At 39.1% G+C, this 25134-nt stretch overlaps 1 protein-coding gene across 4 annotated transcripts in view; it reads left to right on the top strand.

Moving 5' to 3' along the window:
* Window positions 1-25134, top strand: part of LOC137172964 (nebulin-like) — a 70627-nt gene that overhangs the window by 16743 nt on the left and 28750 nt on the right. For 2 of the 4 annotated variants that reach the window (XM_067577612.1, XM_067577611.1), the window contains exons 14-41: window positions 1514-1624; window positions 1859-1963; window positions 3133-3243; window positions 4730-4837; window positions 4990-5100; window positions 5282-5392; window positions 6652-6762; window positions 7069-7179; window positions 7407-7517; window positions 10127-10237; window positions 10765-10875; window positions 11667-11777; window positions 12094-12204; window positions 13793-13903; window positions 14232-14342; window positions 14593-14703; window positions 15425-15535; window positions 15879-15989; window positions 16851-16961; window positions 17058-17165; window positions 18842-18952; window positions 19873-19983; window positions 21205-21315; window positions 21701-21811; window positions 22060-22170; window positions 22264-22374; window positions 22608-22715; window positions 24120-24230. In XM_067577612.1, coding sequence (XP_067433713.1) covers window positions 1514-1624; window positions 1859-1963; window positions 3133-3243; window positions 4730-4837; window positions 4990-5100; window positions 5282-5392; window positions 6652-6762; window positions 7069-7179; window positions 7407-7517; window positions 10127-10237; window positions 10765-10875; window positions 11667-11777; window positions 12094-12204; window positions 13793-13903; window positions 14232-14342; window positions 14593-14703; window positions 15425-15535; window positions 15879-15989; window positions 16851-16961; window positions 17058-17165; window positions 18842-18952; window positions 19873-19983; window positions 21205-21315; window positions 21701-21811; window positions 22060-22170; window positions 22264-22374; window positions 22608-22715; window positions 24120-24230 — 3093 coding nt within the window. The remainder of the gene's footprint in view (window positions 1-1513; window positions 1625-1858; window positions 1964-3132; window positions 3244-4729; window positions 4838-4989; window positions 5101-5281; window positions 5393-6651; window positions 6763-7068; window positions 7180-7406; window positions 7518-10126; window positions 10238-10764; window positions 10876-11666; window positions 11778-12093; window positions 12205-13792; window positions 13904-14231; window positions 14343-14592; window positions 14704-15424; window positions 15536-15878; window positions 15990-16850; window positions 16962-17057; window positions 17166-18841; window positions 18953-19872; window positions 19984-21204; window positions 21316-21700; window positions 21812-22059; window positions 22171-22263; window positions 22375-22607; window positions 22716-24119; window positions 24231-25134) is intronic. The other 2 variants (XM_067577614.1, XM_067577613.1) reach the window with 2 other exon arrangements.

Below are 25134 nucleotides of genomic sequence, written 5' to 3'. Positions count from 1 at the left end.
ACAACTTTTTTTCAGCACAGTGTCATAAGTCATCTATTAAAGTTTGAAGCTGATACCATTAACGCCCTCCTCGGAGATAGCGTTTGTTCGGGGGCCAAAATTGGGGCAAAGTCTTATTTTGAAAGGCTGATTGTGGACTTCCTGTTGGATTTAGGTCAGGGGTGTCAGCATATGATTCGTAGGTCTTGATGAGATAAATAATTGAGTTTTGGTTTGATCTCTTTACGACATTCCTACGGGCCGTGGCGGCCATTTTGTTACATAGGTGGCGCTAGCGAGCACATTTTGGCACTTTAGGGGTTAATTTTTACATTTGATCAAATTTTTCACCAGACCTGATGTGCATGTCAAATTTGGTGAGTTTTTGAGCATGTTTAGGGGGTCAAATTTAGGGTTTAAATGGCGTAATAATAAAGAAACAAACAAACAAACAAACACACGAAAAACAATAGGGTCCTCGCCCTCTGCCTTTTGGGCTCAGTCCCTAAATATATACAGACACACTAAGACATTTCTAGCAATAACAGAAAAGTTCTTCTTGTATTTATTTTCATGCATAACTTTCTGGATTTTCACCTCTGCAGCAGCACTGCAGAGAACAGCGGGAGTTTGAAAATAATGACACAAAAGGAGGAAGAGCGTTCACACAGTTCACACGCCGACTGAATAAATATTTGATATATATTTTACTGCTGGATAATGAACAGACGGGGTTGGAGGAAGTTTGAAAAGGCAAAGCAGCTTTTATGGAAGAATGACAGCTGCTCCAACATGATGCTGACATGTAAAATTATCAGAGTATTGAGACGTTAATATGTGTGTTTGTGTGAAAGATGTTAAAGACACCTGCTGATGAGTCTTCTTACAGGGAGAAGAAGGAGAGAAATGTTGAGTTTTTCCTGCTGTTTCTGAGTTCAGAGTCACGGTAGATCAGCAGCAGCGAAGCAGCGGGAAGTAAAATTATAACTCTGCAGCTGTAACTTTAATAAAGGTAGAAGATGAAGAGAGTTTCACTAAATATTCTCTTCTGTTGTGACAGTGAATAACTGTGTTCTGTAGAGCTGCTTTCAGTCGTCAGTTTGAGCTACTTCAACTCTGTGAAGCATCATTTAAAAGCTCTCATGAAAAATTCAACCTGCTAAAACCCAAAATGAAATGATTTCTAAGGCTACTGAGAGATAAAACACAGCTTTATTTCTGCTTAAATTAACCAGTTAAATTAATGTTGTATGTTGTTAAAGTAGGAAACAAGAATACATCAACAAACATTGTTTAAATATGAATTTAACCCTAATTTAAGGTCTTTTAAATGGTTCATCAATTAGCAAAGCTTCTAGCTTTTAAGGTACATAACGAGTTTCCTTTAAATGATACATTATGCAATTTTAAATATTTGAAAACTGTAAATAAACAACTTAAGTAGTTACAGTAAAAATGGCTGCAGGGGTTTTAAATATCAGTTTTCTTCATGAATGAAACTTAAAACAACTTAAACCTGTTGTGACGTCTGCAGGTGAAATATAAAGAAGCGGGAAAGAAGGAAGTGAATTCCTGCCTTTACTCTCTTCTCCCTGAAACTCTGGCGACGCAACACGCTAAAGAGGCTACGGAGCTGCTCAGAGAGGTGAAGCTTCACCTTCATCACCTTCATCACCATCATCACCTTCATCACCTTCATCACCATCATTTTTAATACATATAAAGTACTTTTATATGATTTATTGTTGTGTGCAAACATGAGACTCGACTTGAGTTTTAAAAAACTTTACCAGCTGCACATAGACGTTAAATCAAACAGTTAATAAATGTTTTGATAAAGATTATTGATTTGTTTGATTATTGATTATTGTTTCTGCAGAATAAAGACAGCGTGAAGAAGGAGATGTCCAGCTCGCTCTACTCGACGCTGCCCGACACGTCAGAAACCCACTTCGCCAGAGAGATGACGGACATGCTGAGCGAGGTGCCAACATCCATAAACATCAGATATTCATTTTAAATTAGATTACATCAGATTAGATTAGATTAGATTAGATTAGATTAGATTAGATTAGATTAGATTAAAGTAGATTAGATAAAATTACATTAGATTAGGTTGGGTTAAATTAGATTAGATCAGATTAGATGAGAAGGAATAAAATTACATTAGATTGGATTAGATTCAATCAGATTAGGTTTAATCAGATTAGTTCAGATTAAAGTAAATTAGATTACATTAGATCAGATTAGATCAGATTAGGTCTGATCAGGTTAGATTAGATTAGATATAGATGAGATGACATTAGATTAAAGTAGATTATATTAGGTTAGGTGAGGTTAGATTAGAACAGATTAAAGTAGATTATGTTAAATTAGATTAGATCCAATTAGGTTGATTGATTAGATTAGAGGAGATTAGATTAAATCAGATTAGATTAGGTTAATTTAGATTTAATTAAATGAGATGAGATTTGATCAAATTAGAATAAATGAAGTGATTAATTAATTAATTAAATCAGATGAGATTTCTCTAAATGTGTCTAAAAAGTCTCGATATGATTTAACGAGTGTAATCTCCAGATTAAATGAGATGTTGTAGACGTTGAACATGAACACTGATCCGAATCCTTAAATCCGGTCAGAAACACTCAGCAGGTCATCAGCTCCTGGTTTCTGATGTTTCCATCATCAGTCGTGTCATCACAAGTGTAATTATCATCAGAAAAGGATCAAAGAGGTTTTCTGTGTTGCAGCCTTGAATCTCAACGTCGTCGTAGAGATTACGGACCTCACTAATGAGTCTCAGCTCGCCGTCCGATCTGTGAAGACACAAAGACGTGTTCATCAAACACTCAGGATGAAAAGACAACTGTTTAAATAAAATGACAAAACACAAAGAGCAGAAATAAATACTAAAACCACAAGATAAGATTAACAACTGAAAGAAAAAAGGTTAAAATTATTGTATTTATGTTTATTTATATGTCATTTAACCCTGAAAAAACGTTGTTTTCTGAACCAATAAAGGTTTTTTTTAACAGTAGCAGGTTGTTATTCAACATCACAGAGACGAATTCCTGTTCACCTACCTGGAAAACAAAATAATCTGTCGAGAGACGTTAATCCTCATGTTTTTGGTTTTGTGTTTTATAGAATAAGTACAAAGAAAGCGGGAAGAAGAGCCGCTCTCAGAGTATCTATTCTCAGCTGCCGGAGACCGCTGAGATGCAGTTCGCTAAATCCATCTCTGAGCTGCAGAGTGAGGTGAGGAATTCATTTATTTTTCTTTAAAAAAAAAAAAAAAAAAAAACGCTTCTCATACAGCAGAACCTGCTTTCTCCCTTTAAACCAGTGACACAGAGAAACCAGTACTGAGGATAAACTGGTCAGGTCACATTTCATAGTCCAGTTAGATTGAATTTAAAGACAACAAAACTCTGAATGTGGCCTCTTATTCCTTTCTTTATTATTATGACATTTAGGTTAACGTGATATTTCAGTCCTGGTTTATTTGGTTGCTATGGTAACAGCAAGTGCAGTTAAATGCAACAGCAAACTTTCAAGCAGCGACTTTGTCAGAAATGCAACATTAGAGCAGCTGCTGTGTTTGTTTACAGAGCAGCCAAACAAACTCATGTTGTTTTAATGAAGCTGATCGATAAGTACAGGACAGCAGTTTTTACCCAGTAACAGGAACTGGTTAGCTTCCCATAACATCGCTATCACTCACTTGGAAAAATTAAAACTGATTCCCAATAAAAGCTTCTCAGTGTTTCACCAGTTGAATGCTTTTAATGTGAAGCAGCAGCAACAGGAAATGCTGTGTTAGCATTAGCGGTAACTTAATACAGTTCTGATAAAGCTGTAGGAGAGTGAACAATGAGCCTGATATCAACTGAGAAAAATTAAATTAACAGTTAGACTGAATCTCTCGTGTGTAGGAAGGTAATTCCAATCCAGCACAGGAATGATGGAGTCCGCTACTACAAATGAAAACTACTCCTGTACATAGTGAGGTCGTTACAGAATATAAATACATTAAACTACTGTTGCTGAAAAAGTACTGACCATAAATAATACAACCCCGTCTCACCATCTGCGTACAAACAACACGACTTTACACTTTCAAATTGTGTGCACCAATTTAACACCACGTTGTTAAACATTTCACGTGTCATTTAACGCCGTTGGTTAGGTTTAGATACAATTAACCTCCTGGTAAGGGTCAGGGAAAGATCATGGTTTTGGTTAAAACACTAAAATGCAGTAAAATTGTCAAAAATGCCAGACATGATGTTAAAAATGTCCAGCTTGTGGTCTCCAACAGTGCTCTCCTTTTTGCCAGCTGATTATCTATCATCCACCCAACCTGCCTCCTCCTGATAAGGCAAAAATCACCTTTAAAAAGGAAATGAAGTCGTATTATATGACGTCACTTCCCTGGGAAGGGTCGGCGTCTGCACCGCACGCAATTTGAAAGTGTTAAGTCGTGTTATTTGTCCGCAGATTGAAGAGAACAGACTGAATAATATCAAAAACAAGGTTTAATTTCAAGGATTAGAGATTATAACTTTAAACTGTTCAATGTGGACTTACTGTACTGCAGTGAGCTTAAATAATGAGTCTTATTTTTATGAATTAAATTAAAGTTCTCAGGTGTCGGTTGTGTGTCAAGATTCATACGTCTGCTGATGATTTGAATGTTTGTCATGTTTCTTCTTCTGACTTTGTTTCATTTAATTCATTTCAGATGAAATACAAACAGGGAAAGAAAGACGTGTCCAGCTCTCTGTATTCTACTCTGCCTGAGACTCTGGAGACGCTGCACGCCAGAGAGGCCTCCGACCTGCAGAGTGAGGTAAAAATACTACATGTAGTACACGCAGTACACATTATCAACATGCACACCCACACAGTGACAAACATCCGTCCTCCGCTCCATCCATCCATCCATCCATCGCTCTGTCTTTTAATAGCTGGATAACACTCTGTGCTTCTGTTTATGTTCAGCTGAAGTACAAAGCGGCGATGAAGAACGGTTTTAACTCCAGTCTGTTCCACCTGCTGCCTGACACCATAGAGACGGCCCACGCTAGAGAGGTCTCCGAGCTCCTCAGCGAGGTACAGTAACTACAGAAGAAGAAGAGGAAGAAACAAAGAGAGTTCACTCACAGCAGCATCAGCTTTAATAGGAACCTCCTCCTCTTCCTCCTCTTCCTCCTCTTCCTCTTCCTCCTCAAGGGATTTTCTTTTACCTGGTTAATAAAGCTGCTGATCAAAACCAACATTTCTGTCTTTTCAGGTGAAATATAAAGAGGACGGTAAGAAGGAGATGAGCCTCAACTTGTACTCTGTGATGCCGGAGACCATCGACAGTCAGCACGCTAAAGAGGCGTCAAACCTGCAGAGTGAGGTATTCAAACACGTTATTACTTCTTGCTCCTTCGGTCCTTTTGGTGCTTATTTCCTCTTTCATGTGGCCCCCTGAGTACGTCAGTCCTCTATGTTCTACATTTTGAGGGTTGGAAGATCATCCCACTGCAGTTGAAGTCAAAAATACTTAAATCAAATGATAACTTCTGTTTCTTGTAAACATTTTTAAGACAAATACAGATCGTAGTGCACTCTCCACTCAGAAATTAATTGTGTAAAAGTGTCTAATTATCTATTGATGTTTTAAGACAGTTCTGGTATTTTTACTCTGGGCTTTAATTTTCCCAGTTTTTGTCATCATTAGAATAAAACTTTCATCGCTTTCTTCACTATAAAAATCTTCAGGAGTGATGTGTTCCCATTTACACACATACAGCCGACTCTGATGCTGCTGATGTCATCTCGACGGCCGAAGAGCAAAACCTCCGATCTGAAAAATGCACTTTTTTGAGAAAACTAAAAAAAACTTGTTTTCTTGCAGAATGCTATTTTTTAAGGACACCTAATACATAAAACACTGTTTTTGGACTATATTATTATATTATGTGATATTAATGCCTCGCAAAGTGCAGATAGGAGCTTTTGCACTTGGTGCAAGTTGGAAGAGGTTCTACAAAACGATGCTCTAAATTAAGTTGATAATTATAAATAAAATTAAGTTTGTTTTCAGGTAAAAAGATGTAGTAAATGTAATAGTTACTACATTGTAGTATACTAGAGTCAGAATTCCTTAAATTCAGTGTATTTGCTTCCTCGTCCGCTGGAGATTAATGTTCAGTGATTCGTGCTGCAGCCTCTCTACACATCCAGAGACTCTGTGTTGTGTTTTTGTTTTGTTGTGTGACTTTTCTGTCACAGCGAAGGGCGGGATTATCTTGCAGACAGACTGAATATGAGCAGCCTTCTTTGTTCTCATCATCCAATCCGCCAATCAGAAAATTCTGCCGATAGGAGGTTTTGCGCTTTGGCCGTCGATATGACTTAAAATATGCAGTGAACCTCCAAAGCAAAATCTAGCTACAAGGACCCCATCACGGTTCACACCAGACCTGTTCTGCACTTCTGCACGCACAGGTTTCTGAATGATGGCAAAGTATCTGCATTATAAGAATAATACTTTTTTGCCACAGTGAGATGTTGAAATGATATAAATGATATAAATGTTATACAAAGAAGAAATGTGATGCTGGAGCGGTCTGTTTTTCTGCAGCATGTGATTTTGCCTCCTGTCTGCTGCAGCTGAAGTATAAAGAAGGTCTGAAGCAGAAGATTCAGAGCAGTTTGTACCATCAGCTCCCAGAGACCACAGAGACACAGCTGGCCAAACAGCTGTCTGAGCTGCAGAGCGAGGTACAAGGACGGACTTTAAATATTATATCAGGCTGAGCAAAGTATTCCACAGAGCCCCGAAAGCCTGACAAAACTAAAATATATTAAGAAAGTGTTGCTGTTCTTTGATAGTGTTGAGAGTATGTTGGTTAGTTTATGAACGAGGTGTTCAGAGGATGAAAAAGAAATCAAATGAAAGTGAGTTTTCTAATTTTTAACTAATTTATTTAAACTCAATGTAGGCAAAAGAGCATGTAGAGGCTACTTGGAGTGTATTACCACCACATTCTTAACATGGAAAGTGATCGTGTTCATTCAAAATTGCAGAGAAAGTACAAGGAGGCGGGTAAGAAAGAGGCGAACACCTCCCTGTACTCTCTCCTGCCTCACACCATGGAGATGCAGCACGCTAAAGAAGCCGCAGAGCTGCTCAGCCAGGTAACGGCGTCTCCTACTGTTATCTGAGAAAAATGTGGACAGTCGTTTGATTTCTGTGAGTTGTTGTAAATCTGTTATTACTGATTTATCTTATCCAGCTGCATCATGAGTAATAACTTCCTGTCAAAACATAGAATCTGTCAGTTTAGCTGTGGGTCGAATGTTTTTACTGTTACTTAATCAAAGCCGTCCTCATTCACCTCCCTTCGCTTGTTGTTATTTCTCAGATTAAGTACAAAGAGAGCGGGAAGAAGGAGAGGCCAGTGTCCTTCTACTCCACTCTGCCCCACACGATGGAAACCAGCTTCGCCAGAGAGATGACTGACATGCTGAGCAAGGTGAATGAAAACCCCAAAACATCCTTCAGTCACCTCTCAAAGAGCCACAAAACCTAAAACCCACAACAACTGTTTACATGACTTAGATAATATATTCATAAATGTTCACACAGTGTAAGTCTCCAGTTTTAGATGAGGTGAGGTGAATGAATGATATATTCACACACAGAGTTAAACTTTGTCAACATTTTACTAAAAGATGAATATTTTATAAATGTAGTTACAGTGTTAGTGTAGCTACTTGAAATAGTTTGATTTAAAATGTGTAAAAAACCTCACTGGACTCTAGAAAGTTTCCTGGAAATAACTAATTTTGTACTAATTATGGGAAAAAACATGCCAAGTTTTTAAAGAACTGCTCCATTTAAACCAAAGTAAATATTAATTTATTTATTACATGGTTTGTTTTAAGAAACTTCCAAAGAAACTGTCAGTAAATTATTAAATTATTATTTAAGGATTTATGGACCCTTTACAATAAAATATTAAAGTTACCTTCAATACAGCAGCTTCTATTTTATTCCTCTCATGTCAGCATCTTTTATGCTCTGAAAAGCTCAGTTTAAGGATCATTTAAACATCTACACCAAGTTGTAAGCTAACTAAGCTAACTTGCATGACTTTAACTCTAGCAGAAAACTAATGCACAAGGAGAACATGCTTAAGATATATCTGCTGATATTATATATTTTTCTTGCTGTCAACAAATCCCATTAAAAGACCAAAACCAACAATGAACTGATCTACTAACAAGTATTAAGTGTGATATATATCTTATTCCTCTGTGCTGTAGACCTCTGCTGTTGTCACACACACCGTCCTGCTGCCAGAAATACTCACTAGAGCACCAAATGTGGATTAATACGCCTCTGAAAATAGTCCCTAACAAATGCTCTGTTTCCTCCAGTTTGTTTTCAGAAGTTACTGTGGGTTGGGAGGGAGGGAGGGAGGGATTACCCTTTGTTAGCTACAGGGTGATAAGTATCTCAAACATCCAGTCCAATAATGGATTTTTCAGCAAACTAATTGAATAAGTTGAATGGTACCGGCATCATCTAAAAGTTTATTATCATTATGAAGATTCAATCTGCTCATTTGAGAAAATAAACGCAACTTTAGTTTATCTCAATTGCTTGAAAAATCCCTAGAAATGGTCTGCCTGGTTGTCCATTGTGATTTGACAGATCGTTATTAGTATCGGACTTAACTGGAATGTTTCCAAACTGTTGCCTCCTTCACACTATAGTGGGATATATTATGTTATTATTATACTTTGTTATTTTGTGTTGTTATTGTAACAAAATCTGTTATGTCTTTTTCTTTGGAATTAAAACAATTGATAACAAAAAAAAAAAGAAATTACAGAGACTTTTTAAAAAATGGAACTATACATTTACAAGGTGTTTTTAAAGATTTACATCTTCAGTAGTAAACAAGGTGCTGACAGACAGTAGAGAAGTCAGAACCTACTGAGAGACGGACTAACACATTGTTGGTTTTTGTGGGATTTGTTGTTTTTGTGGGACCATAAGAAACATAGAACAAAGCAGCCTTATCCTTTAAAAGAATGATACACTATCAAGATGATGTATCAGTACTGTTGCCGTGGTTACTTGCAGCCTTGTGTACTGATTTGGAACCTGTTGACTCAAGTTATGTTTAAGTTTAAGTTATATGTTTTACATTCATACAGTATAAACGTCTTTAAACATTAAACTGTAGAGGTGAGATTCAGTCAAACAAACTGAGCTGATTTCAAATAAGAAAGTGCAAATAAACAAAAGTTAAAAGTTGGACTAATGTGGGGAATAACACAGTGTTACTTCACTCTTGAACATAGAACGAGATGAAATAAACATGAGGTCTCCGACATGCAGCAGGGATCCTGGATGTGCTTCAGCTGAGAGCTCAAGTCTCCTTAAAATAACCGGAGAGCTGCAGGAAGAAAGAAAGCTGTTTGATTAGTTATAAATAATCACTAACACCATTATCTAATGCTCTCTGATGTTTATACCTTAGACTCTCATCACAGGACAGATTAGCATCAGAGACAGGATCAAAGGGGTATCGCAGTAATGCGCATTCAGTCGTTAACAATATCAGATGTGTTGCCGTGGAGAGATGGGAGACCGGATTTGTACCAAAAAATAAACTTTTTTGTCTCATTGTGATCCCCAAAGAGCTTCAGGGAGGCTGCACAGCTGTATATAAAACGATATAAAATACAACTATCACACCTGTTAGGAATTGCCAAAAAAAACACCTTCTGATCCAACCAAATCCAACGTTTTCTCTCCCAATATCAACTTTGCAACTCAGGATATCTGCCGATGCCGAGCAACGATCTGATAACAATTTCCCCTCAAAATTTGAAACTGTAAACCTCAGAGTGCAGAGCTTGAGATCATTTTTATGTTAAGATCAGAGACGTCCTGACACTAAAAACTGACTGTATTAATGTAACTGATTCACAAACAAACAGAATTTTTTACTTACAATAATGAAGAAACTATATTCGTTGATTGGTCTCATCTGGCCGACACCCAGTCTGTTTTATAAGTTCAGTATCTGCAGATCAAACTCATCTGTTTTGTGTCCTTCTCTTTCAGAACAAGTACAAGGAGGACGGGAAGAAAAGCCTCTCTCAGAGTTTCTACTCTCAGCTACCGGAAACGACGGAGACTCAGTTCGCTAAAACCATGTCTGAGCTGCAGAGTGAGGTGAGGGAGGGAGTTATGTAATGAAATGAATCAAATGCCACCTTGCTCTGACAACAGGTGTCTGCTCACAAAGTATGTTGTTGTTAAAATCCTGCAGCACTGAAGCGGCTTAGTTAGCAGCATCTGGAAAGACTGAAAGTTTGTTTTATGTTGTAAGTTTGACTGCATAAAACAGTTGACTTAGTTTTGGAATTTATAATTTATCAGTTTATGATATGCTGTAGTTTTAATACATTTGGTGAATTTTTAAACCAGGCCTTAGCAAGATTTTCTTAAAAACATATTAAAGCTTTTAAAGCTGATTCCAGGTTCAATATCACAGCTATGCAGATGATACACAGCTTTATATTTCATTTGATTCAGGAGTGCTTTAGACTCCTTGTTATACTGTTAACGGTTAATCAACAGTAACAAGTGACCAAATTAAAAATATTTGTGTTATTGTGATGCTGATGCAGTTGTAACATAATTAAAAGCAGGTGAAGGTTTGAAACTAGTTTAAAACAATAAGTGAATTTTGGTTTCAGATGAGGTACAAAGAAGCAGGAAAGAAAGGAGCGATGAGCTGTCTGTACTCGACTCTACCTGAAACTCTGGATACACAACACGCTAAAGAGGCTTCAGAGCTGCAGAGTGAGGTACACACACACACACACACACACACACACACACACACACACACACACACACACACACAGCTCAAAGCATCCAACATCTGTCCACCTGTCTTTCGTTTACTCTCAGCCACATACAGTCTGCTCTGTGTGTCTCTGTTAGCCATTTCATTAATCTGGTTTTTCAATCTGTTTGAGTCTCCTGAGCTACATGCAAATCAGGGTGAATCTCACCCCTGTCCAGAGAGTAACGCTCCTGAAGGTGTTTGTTAACTGCCAAAAAGAAGAAGAATTTGTTTACTTTAGCGGTTTAGTTACAACAGTAACAGTTTAGCTAGCGTTATCTAAGAATATGAAACAAAAGCAGCAGATTACTGACTGTGGAGGACAGATTTACACCTTGCAGCGTACAACCTGCAAATAAAAGAAGCAGAAGCTAGCTGTAGCTAACAGCTAGCCATCAGCTAATACAAACACAGTATACAAGTATGACTCTTCTTGGCTGCATTAGCTTTTTTTGATTATTGGGACGTCTGTTTTATCCGCCCAGTGTAAAAATTTGGAGCTTGGTTGACAAATGACCAAAGTTAAAGGCTTTAAAATGTTTATCTGACCAAAACAAAAGACCTGTAAATGTCTCCAGCGAACCTGAACAAAGACTGAAAACCCAGAGCTTCAAGGATCTGTTTCAGAATGTAAAGGACTTTTCCTTAGCTGTTACTGTGTTCTTATTTCCTTCATCTTGTTCGCTGATTTCTTGGTATTTATACTGTAAAACCTCCAGATTTAAAGTGTTTTAACCATCTCTGCCATAGCTGAAGTACAGGCAGGGTTTGAAGAAAGACTCGAGCACCAGTCTGTACCACCTGATGCCAGAAACCATCGACACTCAGTTTGCCAGAGAGCAGACGGAGATGTTCAGTGAGGTACGACTGCGAAATGTTTCCATGTTGTTTGTCCCTCTCACAGTTTCAAACCAGACTTCGTATTCCAGATTTATCAAATAATGAATCAATAAAGTATTCATATATCAATATTTGATAGAATGAAAGGTGCAAATATGTGTATTAACCCATCACCAGACAGTTTCTGCTTGTGCATTCAGAGGCTTTTTGCTCAGTAAGAGCTGTTTAGACTCTTTTTCTCTCAGCTGTGACCCTGTTCTAACATTTATAAACTAATTTCTGAGTGTCTGAATGAGTGGTTTATTATCATTCTGGCTGTATATTATTTCTTCACAAGGTCAAATACAAAGAGGAGGGTAAGAAAGAGATGAGTGAGAACCTGTACTCTCTGGTCCCCGACGCCATCGACACCCAGCATGCTAAAGAGCAGACGGAGATGCAGAGTGAGGTGGGTGACTGTGGACCGAATATTCAATGTTCAGTTGATTTCATACTTTAACAGAATCACCTGGAGTCTTTATATGATTCAGGGATTTACCCTCCACATGCAGCACATTCACAAAAGATAAATAAAGTCTTTCAGATTGACTGAACTAAGAGATTTATTTACCATTGTCCTGTTTAATAGATTTAAACTTGTTCCTTTTCTGACTGCGTCTCCATGTAAAGTAGGTTGATGAAGCTGGTAAATTTGTGCCCAGAATGCAGTCAAAGCTCTATTTTGATAATACTGCATTCAGGTGAGTAAGGAAGAAAGAACAAGCTGGACCAAGAAATCCCCACAGGAAGAATAGACCCTGGATTTACTGAGATACTGATTCACACTAGATGAACAGTTGAATTAGGGATGCACGATATTGGATTTTTTGCCGATATCCGATATGCCGATATTTCCAACTCATTGTGGCCGATACCGATATATGCACATATTTTTACCAGCTGGCTGAGGAGACTATTATGCATGCAAGCATAGATTGTACCAAGTATGATCAAGAAAGACAATATATGAAGGAAGAACTTAGGAAGACTGAAAACTTTAATGAACCTGCCAAGTGGGAGCAGTAGAGTTTTCATTGAGTTTATTAGACAGACAGGATTAATGTGTAGGATTTAATCTCTGGTCCACACTCCGGAGCAGAAGGTGGCGGTAATGCACCTAATACACTGGTTGCCAACCGCCGTTATAAACCAAAAAGAAAAAGATGAAGTTTTTTATTTTTCAAACAGAGTGGTACATCCTGCCAGCCGAGGTGTTTCCTATCTGTGCACCTCGATGGACAGTTTCTTGTAACCAATCGGGGCTCGGTGGTCCAGTTGGATCCACATGGAGAGCCGGGGTTAACCTCCCAGCTAACGGTAGCCCCGGCTCTCTATGTGGAGCACCGAGCCCCAGTTTGTTATTCGGGTTAAGCTGGGAAGAAGCAGCTGGTCTGACGGGCAGCTGAGTGAAGTGGAGCCTGTGGAGGAAACACCGGGACCGTCTGGGTGAAACAGTCCATCAAGGGAAGAAGAGTCAGGCGGCGGAGGAGACGGCGACATATCGGCCTCTCATAGTCGCCAGAATTTGCTGATGCCGATATTTCATTTTAGAGCTTTTATCGGCCAATACCGATGACGTGCTGATAATATCGTGCATCCCTAGTTTGAATTGTACAGATAAAAACATAGCAGCTATTTTTGAGGCACATTCCAGTAAATTTGACGCCTTTTAGATCAGTTAAAATTAAATAAATGAATGATATAGTAATTCTCCACTAGGATTGTATTCCTGGAAGTGTGTAGACGGCTTTGAAACAGCATTAAAGTTTGTAAAGTTTCAATTAGAGTTTAGTTTAGCTGACTTTATAAGTAGTTGGAGATTTAAAGACTTATACTGACCTTTGTATTCCTGAAATCCTGACTGTGGTCCTGGTTGCCTTTTCATTATTGTTACCACTGTGCTGCCTTGGCGGACGAGGACACCAGTGTTTAAAATGTACTTCTCAGTTTTCTGACCCTTTACCTTTGAGCTCAGTCATCTCGATCGTGTCTTTCAGATTAAATACAAAGAGGCCGGTAAGAAACACGCGTCGACGTCTCTGTACCACCAACTGCCTGAAACTCTGGAGACGCAACACGCCAAAGAGGCGTCACAGCTACAGAGTCAGGTACGCACAGACACACACGTACGGTACATCATACATGCTTTGACTGCACTGATAATATATATAACAATATATATAACAAAAAGAAAAGAAAATCCCTTGTTGGTGCAGTCAAAGAAAGCTGATTCTTTGCAGGATTCAGTTCTCTCGAAGTTGATTCTTGGAAACTAAAAGCTGCCCTAAAGTTATGAAATCGCTGTAGAAACTTGACAGTTGAGGAGCTGAACTGTACTGGTTGGTTTTTTTTGCGTGTTTCAGCAGTGTCACAGGCATTGTTGCATCATTTTAAATGTCTCACACTGTGCCCCCCCACCCTCTCTGTGTCTTGCAGGTCTTGTATAAAGAGGCTGTCAAGAAGGATTTGTCATGTCCCGTTTACCACCAGCTCCCTGACACCATGGAGACGCAGTTTGCCCGAGAGATCACTGACATGCAGAGTCAAGTAAGAGCACGAAACTTCACGGGGAAGAGGACTCAAGTTCAGATCAGTTTTAAAGTCCTACAGCGTGTTAGAGATGAAAAAAACGGATCCATGATTTCTTAATTTTCAGTAATATTCTAGGAAGTTTCTTGGTGGAATTTGGTTTGTAGCCAATCAAATATTTACTCCTTACTCCTTTATTAGCTGCTTAGTGTTGATATCATGTTATTAGTGATAATTACGTGGTTGTTTTCTGTCTTCCGGCTCGTAGAATAAGTACAAGGAGAACGGGATGAAGAGCCTCCCTCTGAGTATGTACTCCCAGCTGCCGGAGACCGCTGAGACGCAGTTCGCTAAAACCGTCTCTGAGCTGCAGAGCGAGGTGAGACGAGAGAGAGAGAGAGACGATAAAACGTCGATAAAGCTTTACAAGCAAATGAACTCGTGCATGTATAGATACACCAATAAAACTGTTGAATTAATCTGAAGATACATGAAGTTAAAGCTGCACATTGATAGCTTGTAAGTGTGATTTAACTTCACAGACAGTAATTGGAGCCTCCAGACGTCTAGTAAGACTCTACATACAGGAGGCTGGTGAAGCTTTATATAAAAGGAGACAAAAAATTGTAGTTAGATGAAAAAGTTACTGCACCAAATCTTATTCTTAAACATATCTAACTTTAAAATGTGTCATAACTCAAACTGTATAAAAAATGTGAAAATCAAAATCAACCACCGCACACTGTAACGACTTTACTGAGACTTTATTAAGAGCGAACAACGTGTTTCACCTGCAGCTTCTTCAGGTTCGTTCAGTACGACTGCTGAGATAAATACATCTGAGTCACATGACTCATTATCACAGTCTTCATTTTCTCAAAGTGAACATTTTACAAAGGGCACGAAAATGAAAATATACATATTACAAAAAAACATGACGTGATTAATGTTACACAAAGTTACAAGAACTTTATATAATAATGTTTTATAATCCTGCGACCGACCAGCACCTGACTGAAAATACTGGCTGTGCATGAAGAGTTCTGTCCTTTTGTATAAAAATGTCTTTAAATGTTTGTTGTCTTGTTTTTTTTTTGTAGTTAAAGTATAAGAAGTCCAGGAGGCAGGACGCCGGCAGCTGTCTGTACTCTGTGATGGCAGAAACTCTGGATACTCAACACGCCAAGCAGGCCTCACAGATACAGAGCCAGGTACCCGAACCCGAACCCAGACCTAAAACTCTCTGTTTCTGACCTTAACCTACATTTGATCTTTACCTTATACAAAATCCCAGTTTGGCCTTCAGGAAACACATTTATTTTACCTTACAAGCATAATAATGTTTTAAAAAATGAAAGAATGCCTGAAATAATGTAGATTTGGTTAAAAATAGGAGGTGAAAAAGCCAAAAACTTAAATAAATGACGAACATTTCTTCAAAATTCACCAGTTTTGAATATTCCATTGTTACACTTACATTATCTGAGAAACTAAACGCCTTCCAAACCTGCAGATGATCCACAAACAAACTCATGACTCATGTCGTCCCTGCAGTTGAAGTACAAGGAGGACGTGCAGAAGGAGATGTCGTCCAATCTGTACTCCAGCCTTCCTCAAACCCTCCAGACTCAGCTGGCCAAGGAGGTGACGGAGCTGCAGAGCCAGGTGACAAACACTCAGCGGGAACCTTTTTCTCTTTAGTTACAAGTGTAGTAAAAGCTGTAATCATTTTCCTGTTTTTGCGATCAGTCCTTGAACACAGCAGCATTAAGGAGTCTGAATCAAAGACGCTGGTGATTGAAAGCTGCTGCAAAAACTCTGAAATATAAGATAACAGTGTGATCGATTAAAAGCCCAAATTACTTAAATTCATAAGAAGAAACCACTCATCAGTATGAACATTATATCACATAACAACAGTTCTGTCATGTGCATGTAGACGTTGCTTGAAATCGGCAAATGTCACAGAGCAGCATCTCGTCCAAAGCTGCAGCTCAGGCCGTTAAACTGCTAGTTAATTACAGTTCTTTCCTCTTCGTGACCTTTGAGTTTTCTCCCTAAATGTTAGTCCATGCTGGGCTGTCGCACAGTGTCTCCTCTACAGCCGTCATGTCTGAGCAGGAGGAGGAGGAGGTTGTTCCAAAAATAAAGATGTTACTCAGGCAGAAAAAACAGGACGTCTGAACGTTGAAGCTACGTGAAACCGAAGTTCCAGAGCGGCCGCAAGATGCTTCCTTCAAGAAAACGTTTATTGCACTTAAATCAGCAGAAAAGCAGTCAATAAGATAATCCAGAACTGCTCATTTGTCCTCTTGTTTCAGGAAGTTAGTTTGTAATTTCTTTAATTTATTTATTTACTCTGTGTTCAGTCTAAATTCACCATAACGTGGCTGCATGTTGGGTTTCCACAAGGAAGAAGAATGTGTATCTCTGGTTCTGCTGCATCGATTATGATCCTTTTTGTCCAATAGCGAGTCCAACAATGTTATAGAAATGCTTGTTTGTTTGTATGTTTATGTGATGCAGGTGAAATATAAGGAGGGCTGTAAGAAGGAAGCGTCGTCCGCTCTGTACCACCTCCTCCCCGAGACGGCGGACATGTATTTCGCCAAACAGATGTCAGAGATGCAGAGCGAGGTGCAGCGACGCTCTGCTCATTCTATCCACTCATTAATATCATATCTACACTCTTTCAACGCAGCGATGTTCTATGTTGTGTCTTTTTCTTTCAAGGTTAAGTACAAGCAAGAAAACGAGGATCTGCCCAACACTTTATACTCTCTGATGCCTGAAACTCTGCAGACTCAGTTTATTAAAGAGATGAATGAGACTCACAGCGAGGTGAGAAACTCTCTGTGTTCTCGTTAAAGGACCTGATCCCGTCTTTAATCTTTTGAAGCTTTGATGAGTGCACAGGATAAGATGTTACTGTCCTTTCCGCCTACTTCTTTGCTTTGAGAAGATGAAAAGTGATGGGCAGTGGGACTGGATGATGATTGACTGGATCTGTGTTGTAGTTTCTTAAAGGGGCAAATGCTCAAAAGCAGCTCGAGGATGTTTTTACTGAACATTCTTCACATTTTCACATGATTCCTGCTGTCAGTATCAGTCGTCTCAGCACCAGAAGGAATAAACTGGACGAACTCTAACTAACAATCAGGTTTTTTTAATATTTCCATATTTTTTTTGGTTGCACAACTGTGAAGAAGCAGCTTAAATAGCTTAAATAGTAAATGAATGTAATGTTTTTAAGGTTCTGCTGCATCACAAGAACTTCCCAAATCCAGCTTCTTAACATTATTATTTGTGCTTTTTTTTGTTGCAACGATTTCCATATTTACAGAAAAAAAAACAATTTGCTGGTGACGAGTGAGTCTCACCAAAAGATGATGTAGCACAGATAAAATAATGTAAAGGACACATATTGTGAACATTTCCAGCTCTATATTTATATTCTGGGGCTCTACTGGAATAAAAACTCCTTATTTATCTTCTACTGGTCCTTTATGCAGCCCCTCAGTTCAGCCTCTGTCTGAAACAGGCCGTTTTAGCTCCTGTCTCTTTAAGGCCCCGCCTCCTGATGAGCCCACTCTGTTCTGATTGGTCAGCTTCAGGAAGCTTCCTCCAGCTCTGGAGGCTACGTAAACAAACTATAGTAGCAGGATTTCACTTCTTTTTCTCCTTCTTTACTTGAAATATAAACAAGATGAACCTCAGAAACAAAGATTACAGAACAGATGAATGTTTATGACTCGTGTGACAAGCTGATGTTTTCTCATCTGGAAAATAAAAAAAAAAGAAAACATTGAGCAGCATTTCTACCTACATTCACCTCAAGTTTGGGAACTTTGACCATGTTAAACTTCTAACATAATAACAGGATATAAATAACAGAAAACCACAATAATCTGAATTCATCCCCTTTAAGATTAAACTACAGTGTGCTCTGTAAGGTCCTTTAATGGCAGCAGTCACAGTATATGTCTGTAGTTGTCACATGTGTGATGTAAAACGTGCTGCTGTTGAAATAATCTCTCAGTGTGTTGGGTGACAGACAGCTCAGAGATAAGGAGGTCTGGATTTAACTCTGAACCTGTTCACCACTCAGCTAATAAACACAAACTACACACGACAATAAACTGAACGTCTGTCTGATCTCTCAGGATGTCGTCTTAGATTTATCACAGTTTGAAATGTGTCAACCACGTCGGGTTTAACAAGACCTAAAACTGAAATCCTATCGGACAACAGCTGATAAAGCCTCCTGCTGATGTCACAGTGTGGTTGCTATAACGACCACCAATAGTATGCAGAGCTGATAACGCTGGTTGTTGAAGATAGTTGACATTTTTAGATGTTCAGAGGAAGAAAAGTTTCACACATAAGAAGAACTGCAGTAGGTTTAATATTTCAGAGAGCAAAGTGTGTTTGTTACCAGTGTGTTCATTTACTGACACTGTGTGTGTGTGTGTGTGTGTGTGTGTGTGTGTGTGTGTGTGTGTGTGTGTGTGTGTCAGGTGAAGTATAAGCAGGCAGGGAAGCAGCAGACGGCGTCGCCTCTTTACTCCAAACTGCCTGAAACTCTGGAAACCAAACACGCCAAAGAAGCTGGTGAACTACAAAGTGAAGTGAGTCTCTCTTCCTGTTCATCTTTTACACTTTACCTCTCTCTGTTTCTTCATTTATCTCTTTTTATTTCTCTCTCTCACCTTCTTTTTATTCAGTTTCTTAACAAAAACAAACCCCACTTTGCTCCTCTTTCCTCACTAAACTCTCCCTGAACAGCGTCGTCTGACTGTACAGCTGCACGACAGAGACGAGAGGAGCTGATAGTGTTGTTGAAATGCTCGTCCAGGTCTCCTTCTGTTAACTCACAGCAATAATCTTTATAAGCTGCAGTCAGTGTTCTTGGCTTTGCCCTGGATTTTGCCTCTCAGGCTGCATACAGATAGTGGTGGAAGATCTGCAGACTCAACTCAGGGCTGAAAGAGAGAACTGTGTGTTTTTGGGGGAAATTTTAATTAATCTGTTTGTTTGTTTTTAAGATTATTTTGTAGCATTTGTGCTTTTATTTGATAGTTGAAAGCACAGAGAGACAGAAACATGAGTAGAGAGAAGAGTGTGACTCACAGCTGGAATCAAACTGCAGACATCAGTTTATAAATCGATGTGTCGATCCACAGGAAATGTATTATTCATTGTCTGGACCGGACAAAAGAAGACATTTGACGTTGCATCTTTGGCATCTTTGTGAAACAGTGATTTTTCACCACGACGATGAATTGATTAATCGATAATGAAAAAAATCATTGGCAGCCCTCACAGACGTTGCAGTTCTGCAGTTTGCATCTTAACCAGCTGACTACCATTAATCCACACGTCATATTCTCCTAGAACGATGCTCTTTAGTAAAGATGCAGATATAAAATAAATAAATAAAGTATCAGTAAAACTAAATTATTAGTAGTATTATTGATAAACACTTCAGTTGTTCCTTCATAGATTTATATAAAAGTGTATAAATCCTCTGATTCTTTGTTCCTGACAGAAAAGGTACAAAGATGAAGGAAGGAAGGAGATGACATCGTCTCTGTACTGTCAACTCCCCGAAACCTCCGAGACACAGTTTGCTCGAGAGATGACAGAGATGCAGAGTGAGGTAGAGAACACACACACACACACACACACACACACACTAACACACACACACACACACACACACACACACACACACACTAACACACACACACACACACACACACACACACACTAACACACACACACACACACACACAGAGAACACACACACACACACACACACACACACACACACACACACACACTAACACACACACACACACACACACACACACAGAGAACACACACACACACACACACACACACACACACACACAGAACACACACACACACACACACACACAGAGAACACACACACACACACAGAACACACACACACACACACACAGAACACACACACAGAGTACATACACACACACACACACACACACACACACACACACACACACACACACACACACACACACACACACACACAGAACACACACACACACACACACACACAGAGAACACACACACACACACAGAACACACACACACACACACACAGAACACACACACAGAGTACATACACACACACACACACACACACACACACACACACACACACACACACACAGAGAACACACACACACACACACACACACACACACACACACACACACACAGAACACACACACACACACACACAGAGAACACACACACACACACACACACAGAGAACACACACACACACACACACACACACACACATACACACATACACATACACACACACACAGAGAACACACACTTTAATGATCAACAGTTCAGATGTCTGTTGTTCTTGTTCTTGTCTTCATCTTTAAATAGTTGAAGTCATCCAGTAAAATCAAACAGGACTGTTTATCAAAGCTTTTGTTCACAGTTGTAAAGGTCAAACTCTCTGTGCTTCAACTGATGCTGGTTTGTATCAAACCTGAAAACTGATGTGAACACAGCAGTGAAATGAAAGTTGAGACGACATTCACAGTCGTTGATCTCTGTTAGTTCTTGGAGACAAACCAGTTTTGTTTATCACTGGAAACAGTTGAATTAATGCAACATATACACAGAATATGGAATAAAGCTGTTATCAGCTGTGAGTCTTACATTATTCACTATGAAACTGCTGCTTCTAATTAGCAAGTTAACCTCAAAGAAATAAGGAAAACGTTGCTGTTTGTAGTTTTCCCAGCATGTTTGTACTGATATCAAGTCTACAGAAGAGACCATTAATACGTTTGTGTCTAATTGTCTTCAGAACAAGTACAAGGAGAGCGGGAAGAAGAGTCAGAGCGTCAGTGTTTACTCTCAGCTGCAAGACACCAACGAAATACAGTTTGCCAAAGCTGTTTCTGAGTTACAGAGTGAGGTAAGATTCTTTAACTTTAATGCACTAAAAGCTTCGTTAGAACACAGTTACAGCAAGTTTTTCATGATTTTCTGAAAGTAGGACAATCGTTGCAAATCATGATGACTCAGCTCATGATTCCCCCGTGTGACTGTAAGACGGATGATGATGCTTTTTGTCGTTTCTCTTCATGTTTTATGTATTTTAGTGTCTCTGTTCTGTGTTTTATCGTCTGCAAGACTCGTTCCCCAACATTTTGACCAAAACTGACACTGAACAACACTCTGTTGTATTCCTGAAGAGTGACCCCTTTATTAAAATGACATGAGAACGTGTCTCTTTCTGTGGAATAACGTCACCCCTCAGCGTTTAGACCTTTTTATACGTTCTGTTTCTTATTTTCTAGATTAAATATAAAGAGGCGGGGAAGAGAGAAGCGTCCAGCTCTCTGTACTCGAAGCTGCCTGAGACTCTGGACACTCTGCACGCTAAAGAGGTTTCACAGCTGCAGAGTCAGGTGAGTATAAATACAGTATGATGTGTTCAGGTACCGTCTAGTGTTCACCTGGTCGCCGGGTATCTTCAGCCTCCTTCACACCTTCTAATCCTGATTTGTTCTCCGCTACCTCTAAGAGTAAATCTACTTTTGCACATGTGGACAATTGTAGGTTTTTTTTTACTATTAAGACCTGAAATGTGAACTTGAAATTATCAAAAAAATCTGAATTGTGTCTATTTCCCGTCTGTTCTGCCGTCTTTGTGCAGCTGAAGTATAAGCAGGACGGTAAGAAGGAGGTGAACGGATCTCTGTATCACCAGCTGCCTGAAACCACAGAGACTCAGCTGGCTAAAGAGCTGAGAGACGTTTACAGTGAGGTGAGGAACACACACACACACACACACACACACATTTCAAGTGTTACTATGATAAATACGGAAAAACTAAGCTGTGTGTGTTTTCTGTTGCAGGTGAAGTATAAAGAAGACGGTAAGAAGGAGTTCAGTAAGAACTTGTACTCGCTCCTCCCTGAGACGTTAGAGACACAGTTTGCCAAACACGTGTCAGAAATACAGAGTGAGGTGAGGACCCTGAACGCCTCACAGAGTTTGTTTTTTGTGATAATTGAAGACAGACATCGTTCAATTGAAATCACTTGAAATATTTAAGAACAGTAAAACTATTTTGTGTCCAAAGATGAATAAATATATGAAAAAATATATACACATAAACATACAGTCTAAATACAGACACTGAGGTTCAAAAGCAACAAGCAGAGATGTGATAAAGTTCTCTCTAACTCTTTTGTTTCAAGCTAAAATACAAAGAAGACAAAGAGGATCTGTCCAACACGTTGTACTCTCTGCTGCCTGAAACTCTGGAGACTCAGTTCATTAAGGAGATGGCTGAGACTCACAGCGAGGTGAGAAACACGCTGCCTTTCTATTCATCATGTTGTGAAAACATAAATCTGTTTCATATTTTAGAGACTTGCCTCCAATTTTGGGATGAAAAGCTGGTCAGCACAAGATAAACCAACAACAGATAAGACCAACGTTATTCTATATTTTTCTTCTGCAGTAATTATGTTGGTTGAAGTTTTGCATCAAAAAAAAAATTTTGGTTTTGCAACTAAAGTGACATAAACTCATAACATTATAGAAAGAACCATACGGAGAAATAAAATGTTTCTTTACCTTTAACTCGATCCGGTCTGTTTGTTATTGTGTCTCACCAAGTCTCGTTCAAGGAGAAGTCTCATTCTGAAATCTCACGAGAGTTTGTAGAAATCAGCTAAATATTCAGCCATGACTTTGAGAATCTACAACGTCTGTAGTCCAACACAACAAACTCGTCTCTCTGACTCTGTCACAGCTGAATAGTCGACGGCATCAAGTGAAAGTTAAAGAAAAAGGTTTTATTTGTCTGTGTGGTCTTTTCCTTAACGCTGTCAGACATGTCAGATTACATCACAGCCCTGTTTCACAGCTGCAGCTCTCTCACTCAATACTGGACCAATTTCAAAAACTGTCGTCCCCGTTAGTCACTTAGACACAAAAAGATGGAAAAATAGAGTCCTGGTTGAAAAATACCAGTTTCCCCTTTAAGCTTCTGTTTGAAGCTGAAATCGGAGAATCGAAGGCGAAGAGTTCGTCGACAGATTTAGTTCCAAAAAAAAACCCTCTGAAAGATAACAATCAGCTCTTGGGAGGAAAAAGTGACTCATCATCTTATCATCATGAGTCAAAAAAAAAAGTTATTCTGTTCTTTTTATTTCCTTTAATGCTCAGTTGACTCACGTCTGTAATTAACAGTAAACTTGCTGTTTGTTAGGGTGAAGACTTGGTTTCAGGTTAGTGTTAGAATAAGAATCAAGGACTCAGTGGAAGTCGATGCAGTGTCCTAAGTGTGTGTGTGTGTGTGTGTGTTTCATCACGAGCACTCCAGTGTGTTAACACACTGCAGATAAATGACTACACTCGTCTATTTTGGTCTCTTTATCAGAGTCACATTCAGAGCTGCTGGATTCCTCCCTCGCTCTCTCTCTCTCTCTCTCTCTCTCCTATCCGTCTCTCTTTCATCCCTTTCTCTCTCTCTCTATCTGCTCTCCTCCGGTGTCTCTTCTCCTTCAACTCCTGGGTTTATTTCTTAATGTTAATATAAATAACAGCAGTACTTCTCTCTCTGTTTGATGTTTGATTAAATGTATTCCAAATATATTTTTCATCTTATCATATTCTGATATCTGTGGCGAAGGAGAAGCTGTAAAAATGTAAATGAGGATCATGAAACAAAACAGAACTTTGTCCTGTTTTTCCTCCTGCAGGTCAAGTACAAGGAGGCGGGAAAGAAGGAGGCCAGCAGCTCTCTGTACCACCTTCTGCCCGAGACTCTGGAGACGCAGCATGTTAAAGAGCTCAGCGAGCTGCAGAGCGAGGTACTCTTCACACCACATGTATTATTCACACTCACTTATTCACATTTCATGATGAATACATGTTTAATATTTGAGCATCCAAACATTATAAGAGTGATTTCTTCTCCTTATTTATAATCTAACGTTTAGATTATTAAATAAACAGCAGGGTTAATCTCAGTTTGCTCTGCAGCCTGAAAAAAATGAAACAGTTCAGACGTTATTTGGGTGTAAAGACACATTCGTGACCTCTTGTCCTTCCTTCGCTCTGCACACTCACCGTCTCGCGTCTCTCAGAGTCACACAGAAGCTCCGACTGAGCGCGGCGTCGCTCTTCAAAGAATTATGAATATCTTGTACTTTGAAGACGCTCTCCTAATTGCCGAGGGTATCTGTGATGCCGTTTGTAGTTGGAACAGCGAAAGCAAAACAAAAAAAAACACAAAAAAAAGCATTATCTGAGGAACAGAAGAGTTTATGTAATGTAACTCAAATATTTAGCAGGAAGTCATAAGATGAGAGTCTGTAACTCTGGAGATGAGTGTTGCTTTCTCTCAATGTTAATTTAGTGGCTTTAGACCATTACAGCAGTGGTAGGAAAATGGCGGCCCGTGGGCCAAATCTGGCCCTCCAGCAAAAATATTTGGCCTCCTGATGAGAGCAGAAGTTTTGACTTTCAAAGTTGACATCAAACCTGATACATAACTTACAAATCTGCTGCAGATTGTTTGTTCCATCTGATCCTGTTGCACGGTTCTGTTTGATCAGTGCACAACACTGAAACAAGTCTAATAAACCAGAAATCACATTTTAATGAATTCTAACGCTGCTTTGACACTATTTGACCTGAACAGACAGGTGACGGCTGAACAGAAATGGTGGTTTGATGCTATTTTATGTTTCTAAGACAACAACAATAAACTTC

The sequence above is a fragment of the Thunnus thynnus genome, chromosome 21 (assembly GCF_963924715.1).
Source record: "Thunnus thynnus chromosome 21, fThuThy2.1, whole genome shotgun sequence".
Taxonomy (NCBI): domain Eukaryota; kingdom Metazoa; phylum Chordata; class Actinopteri; order Scombriformes; family Scombridae; genus Thunnus; species Thunnus thynnus.
This window is presented reverse-complemented; position numbering and strand designations above follow the sequence as displayed.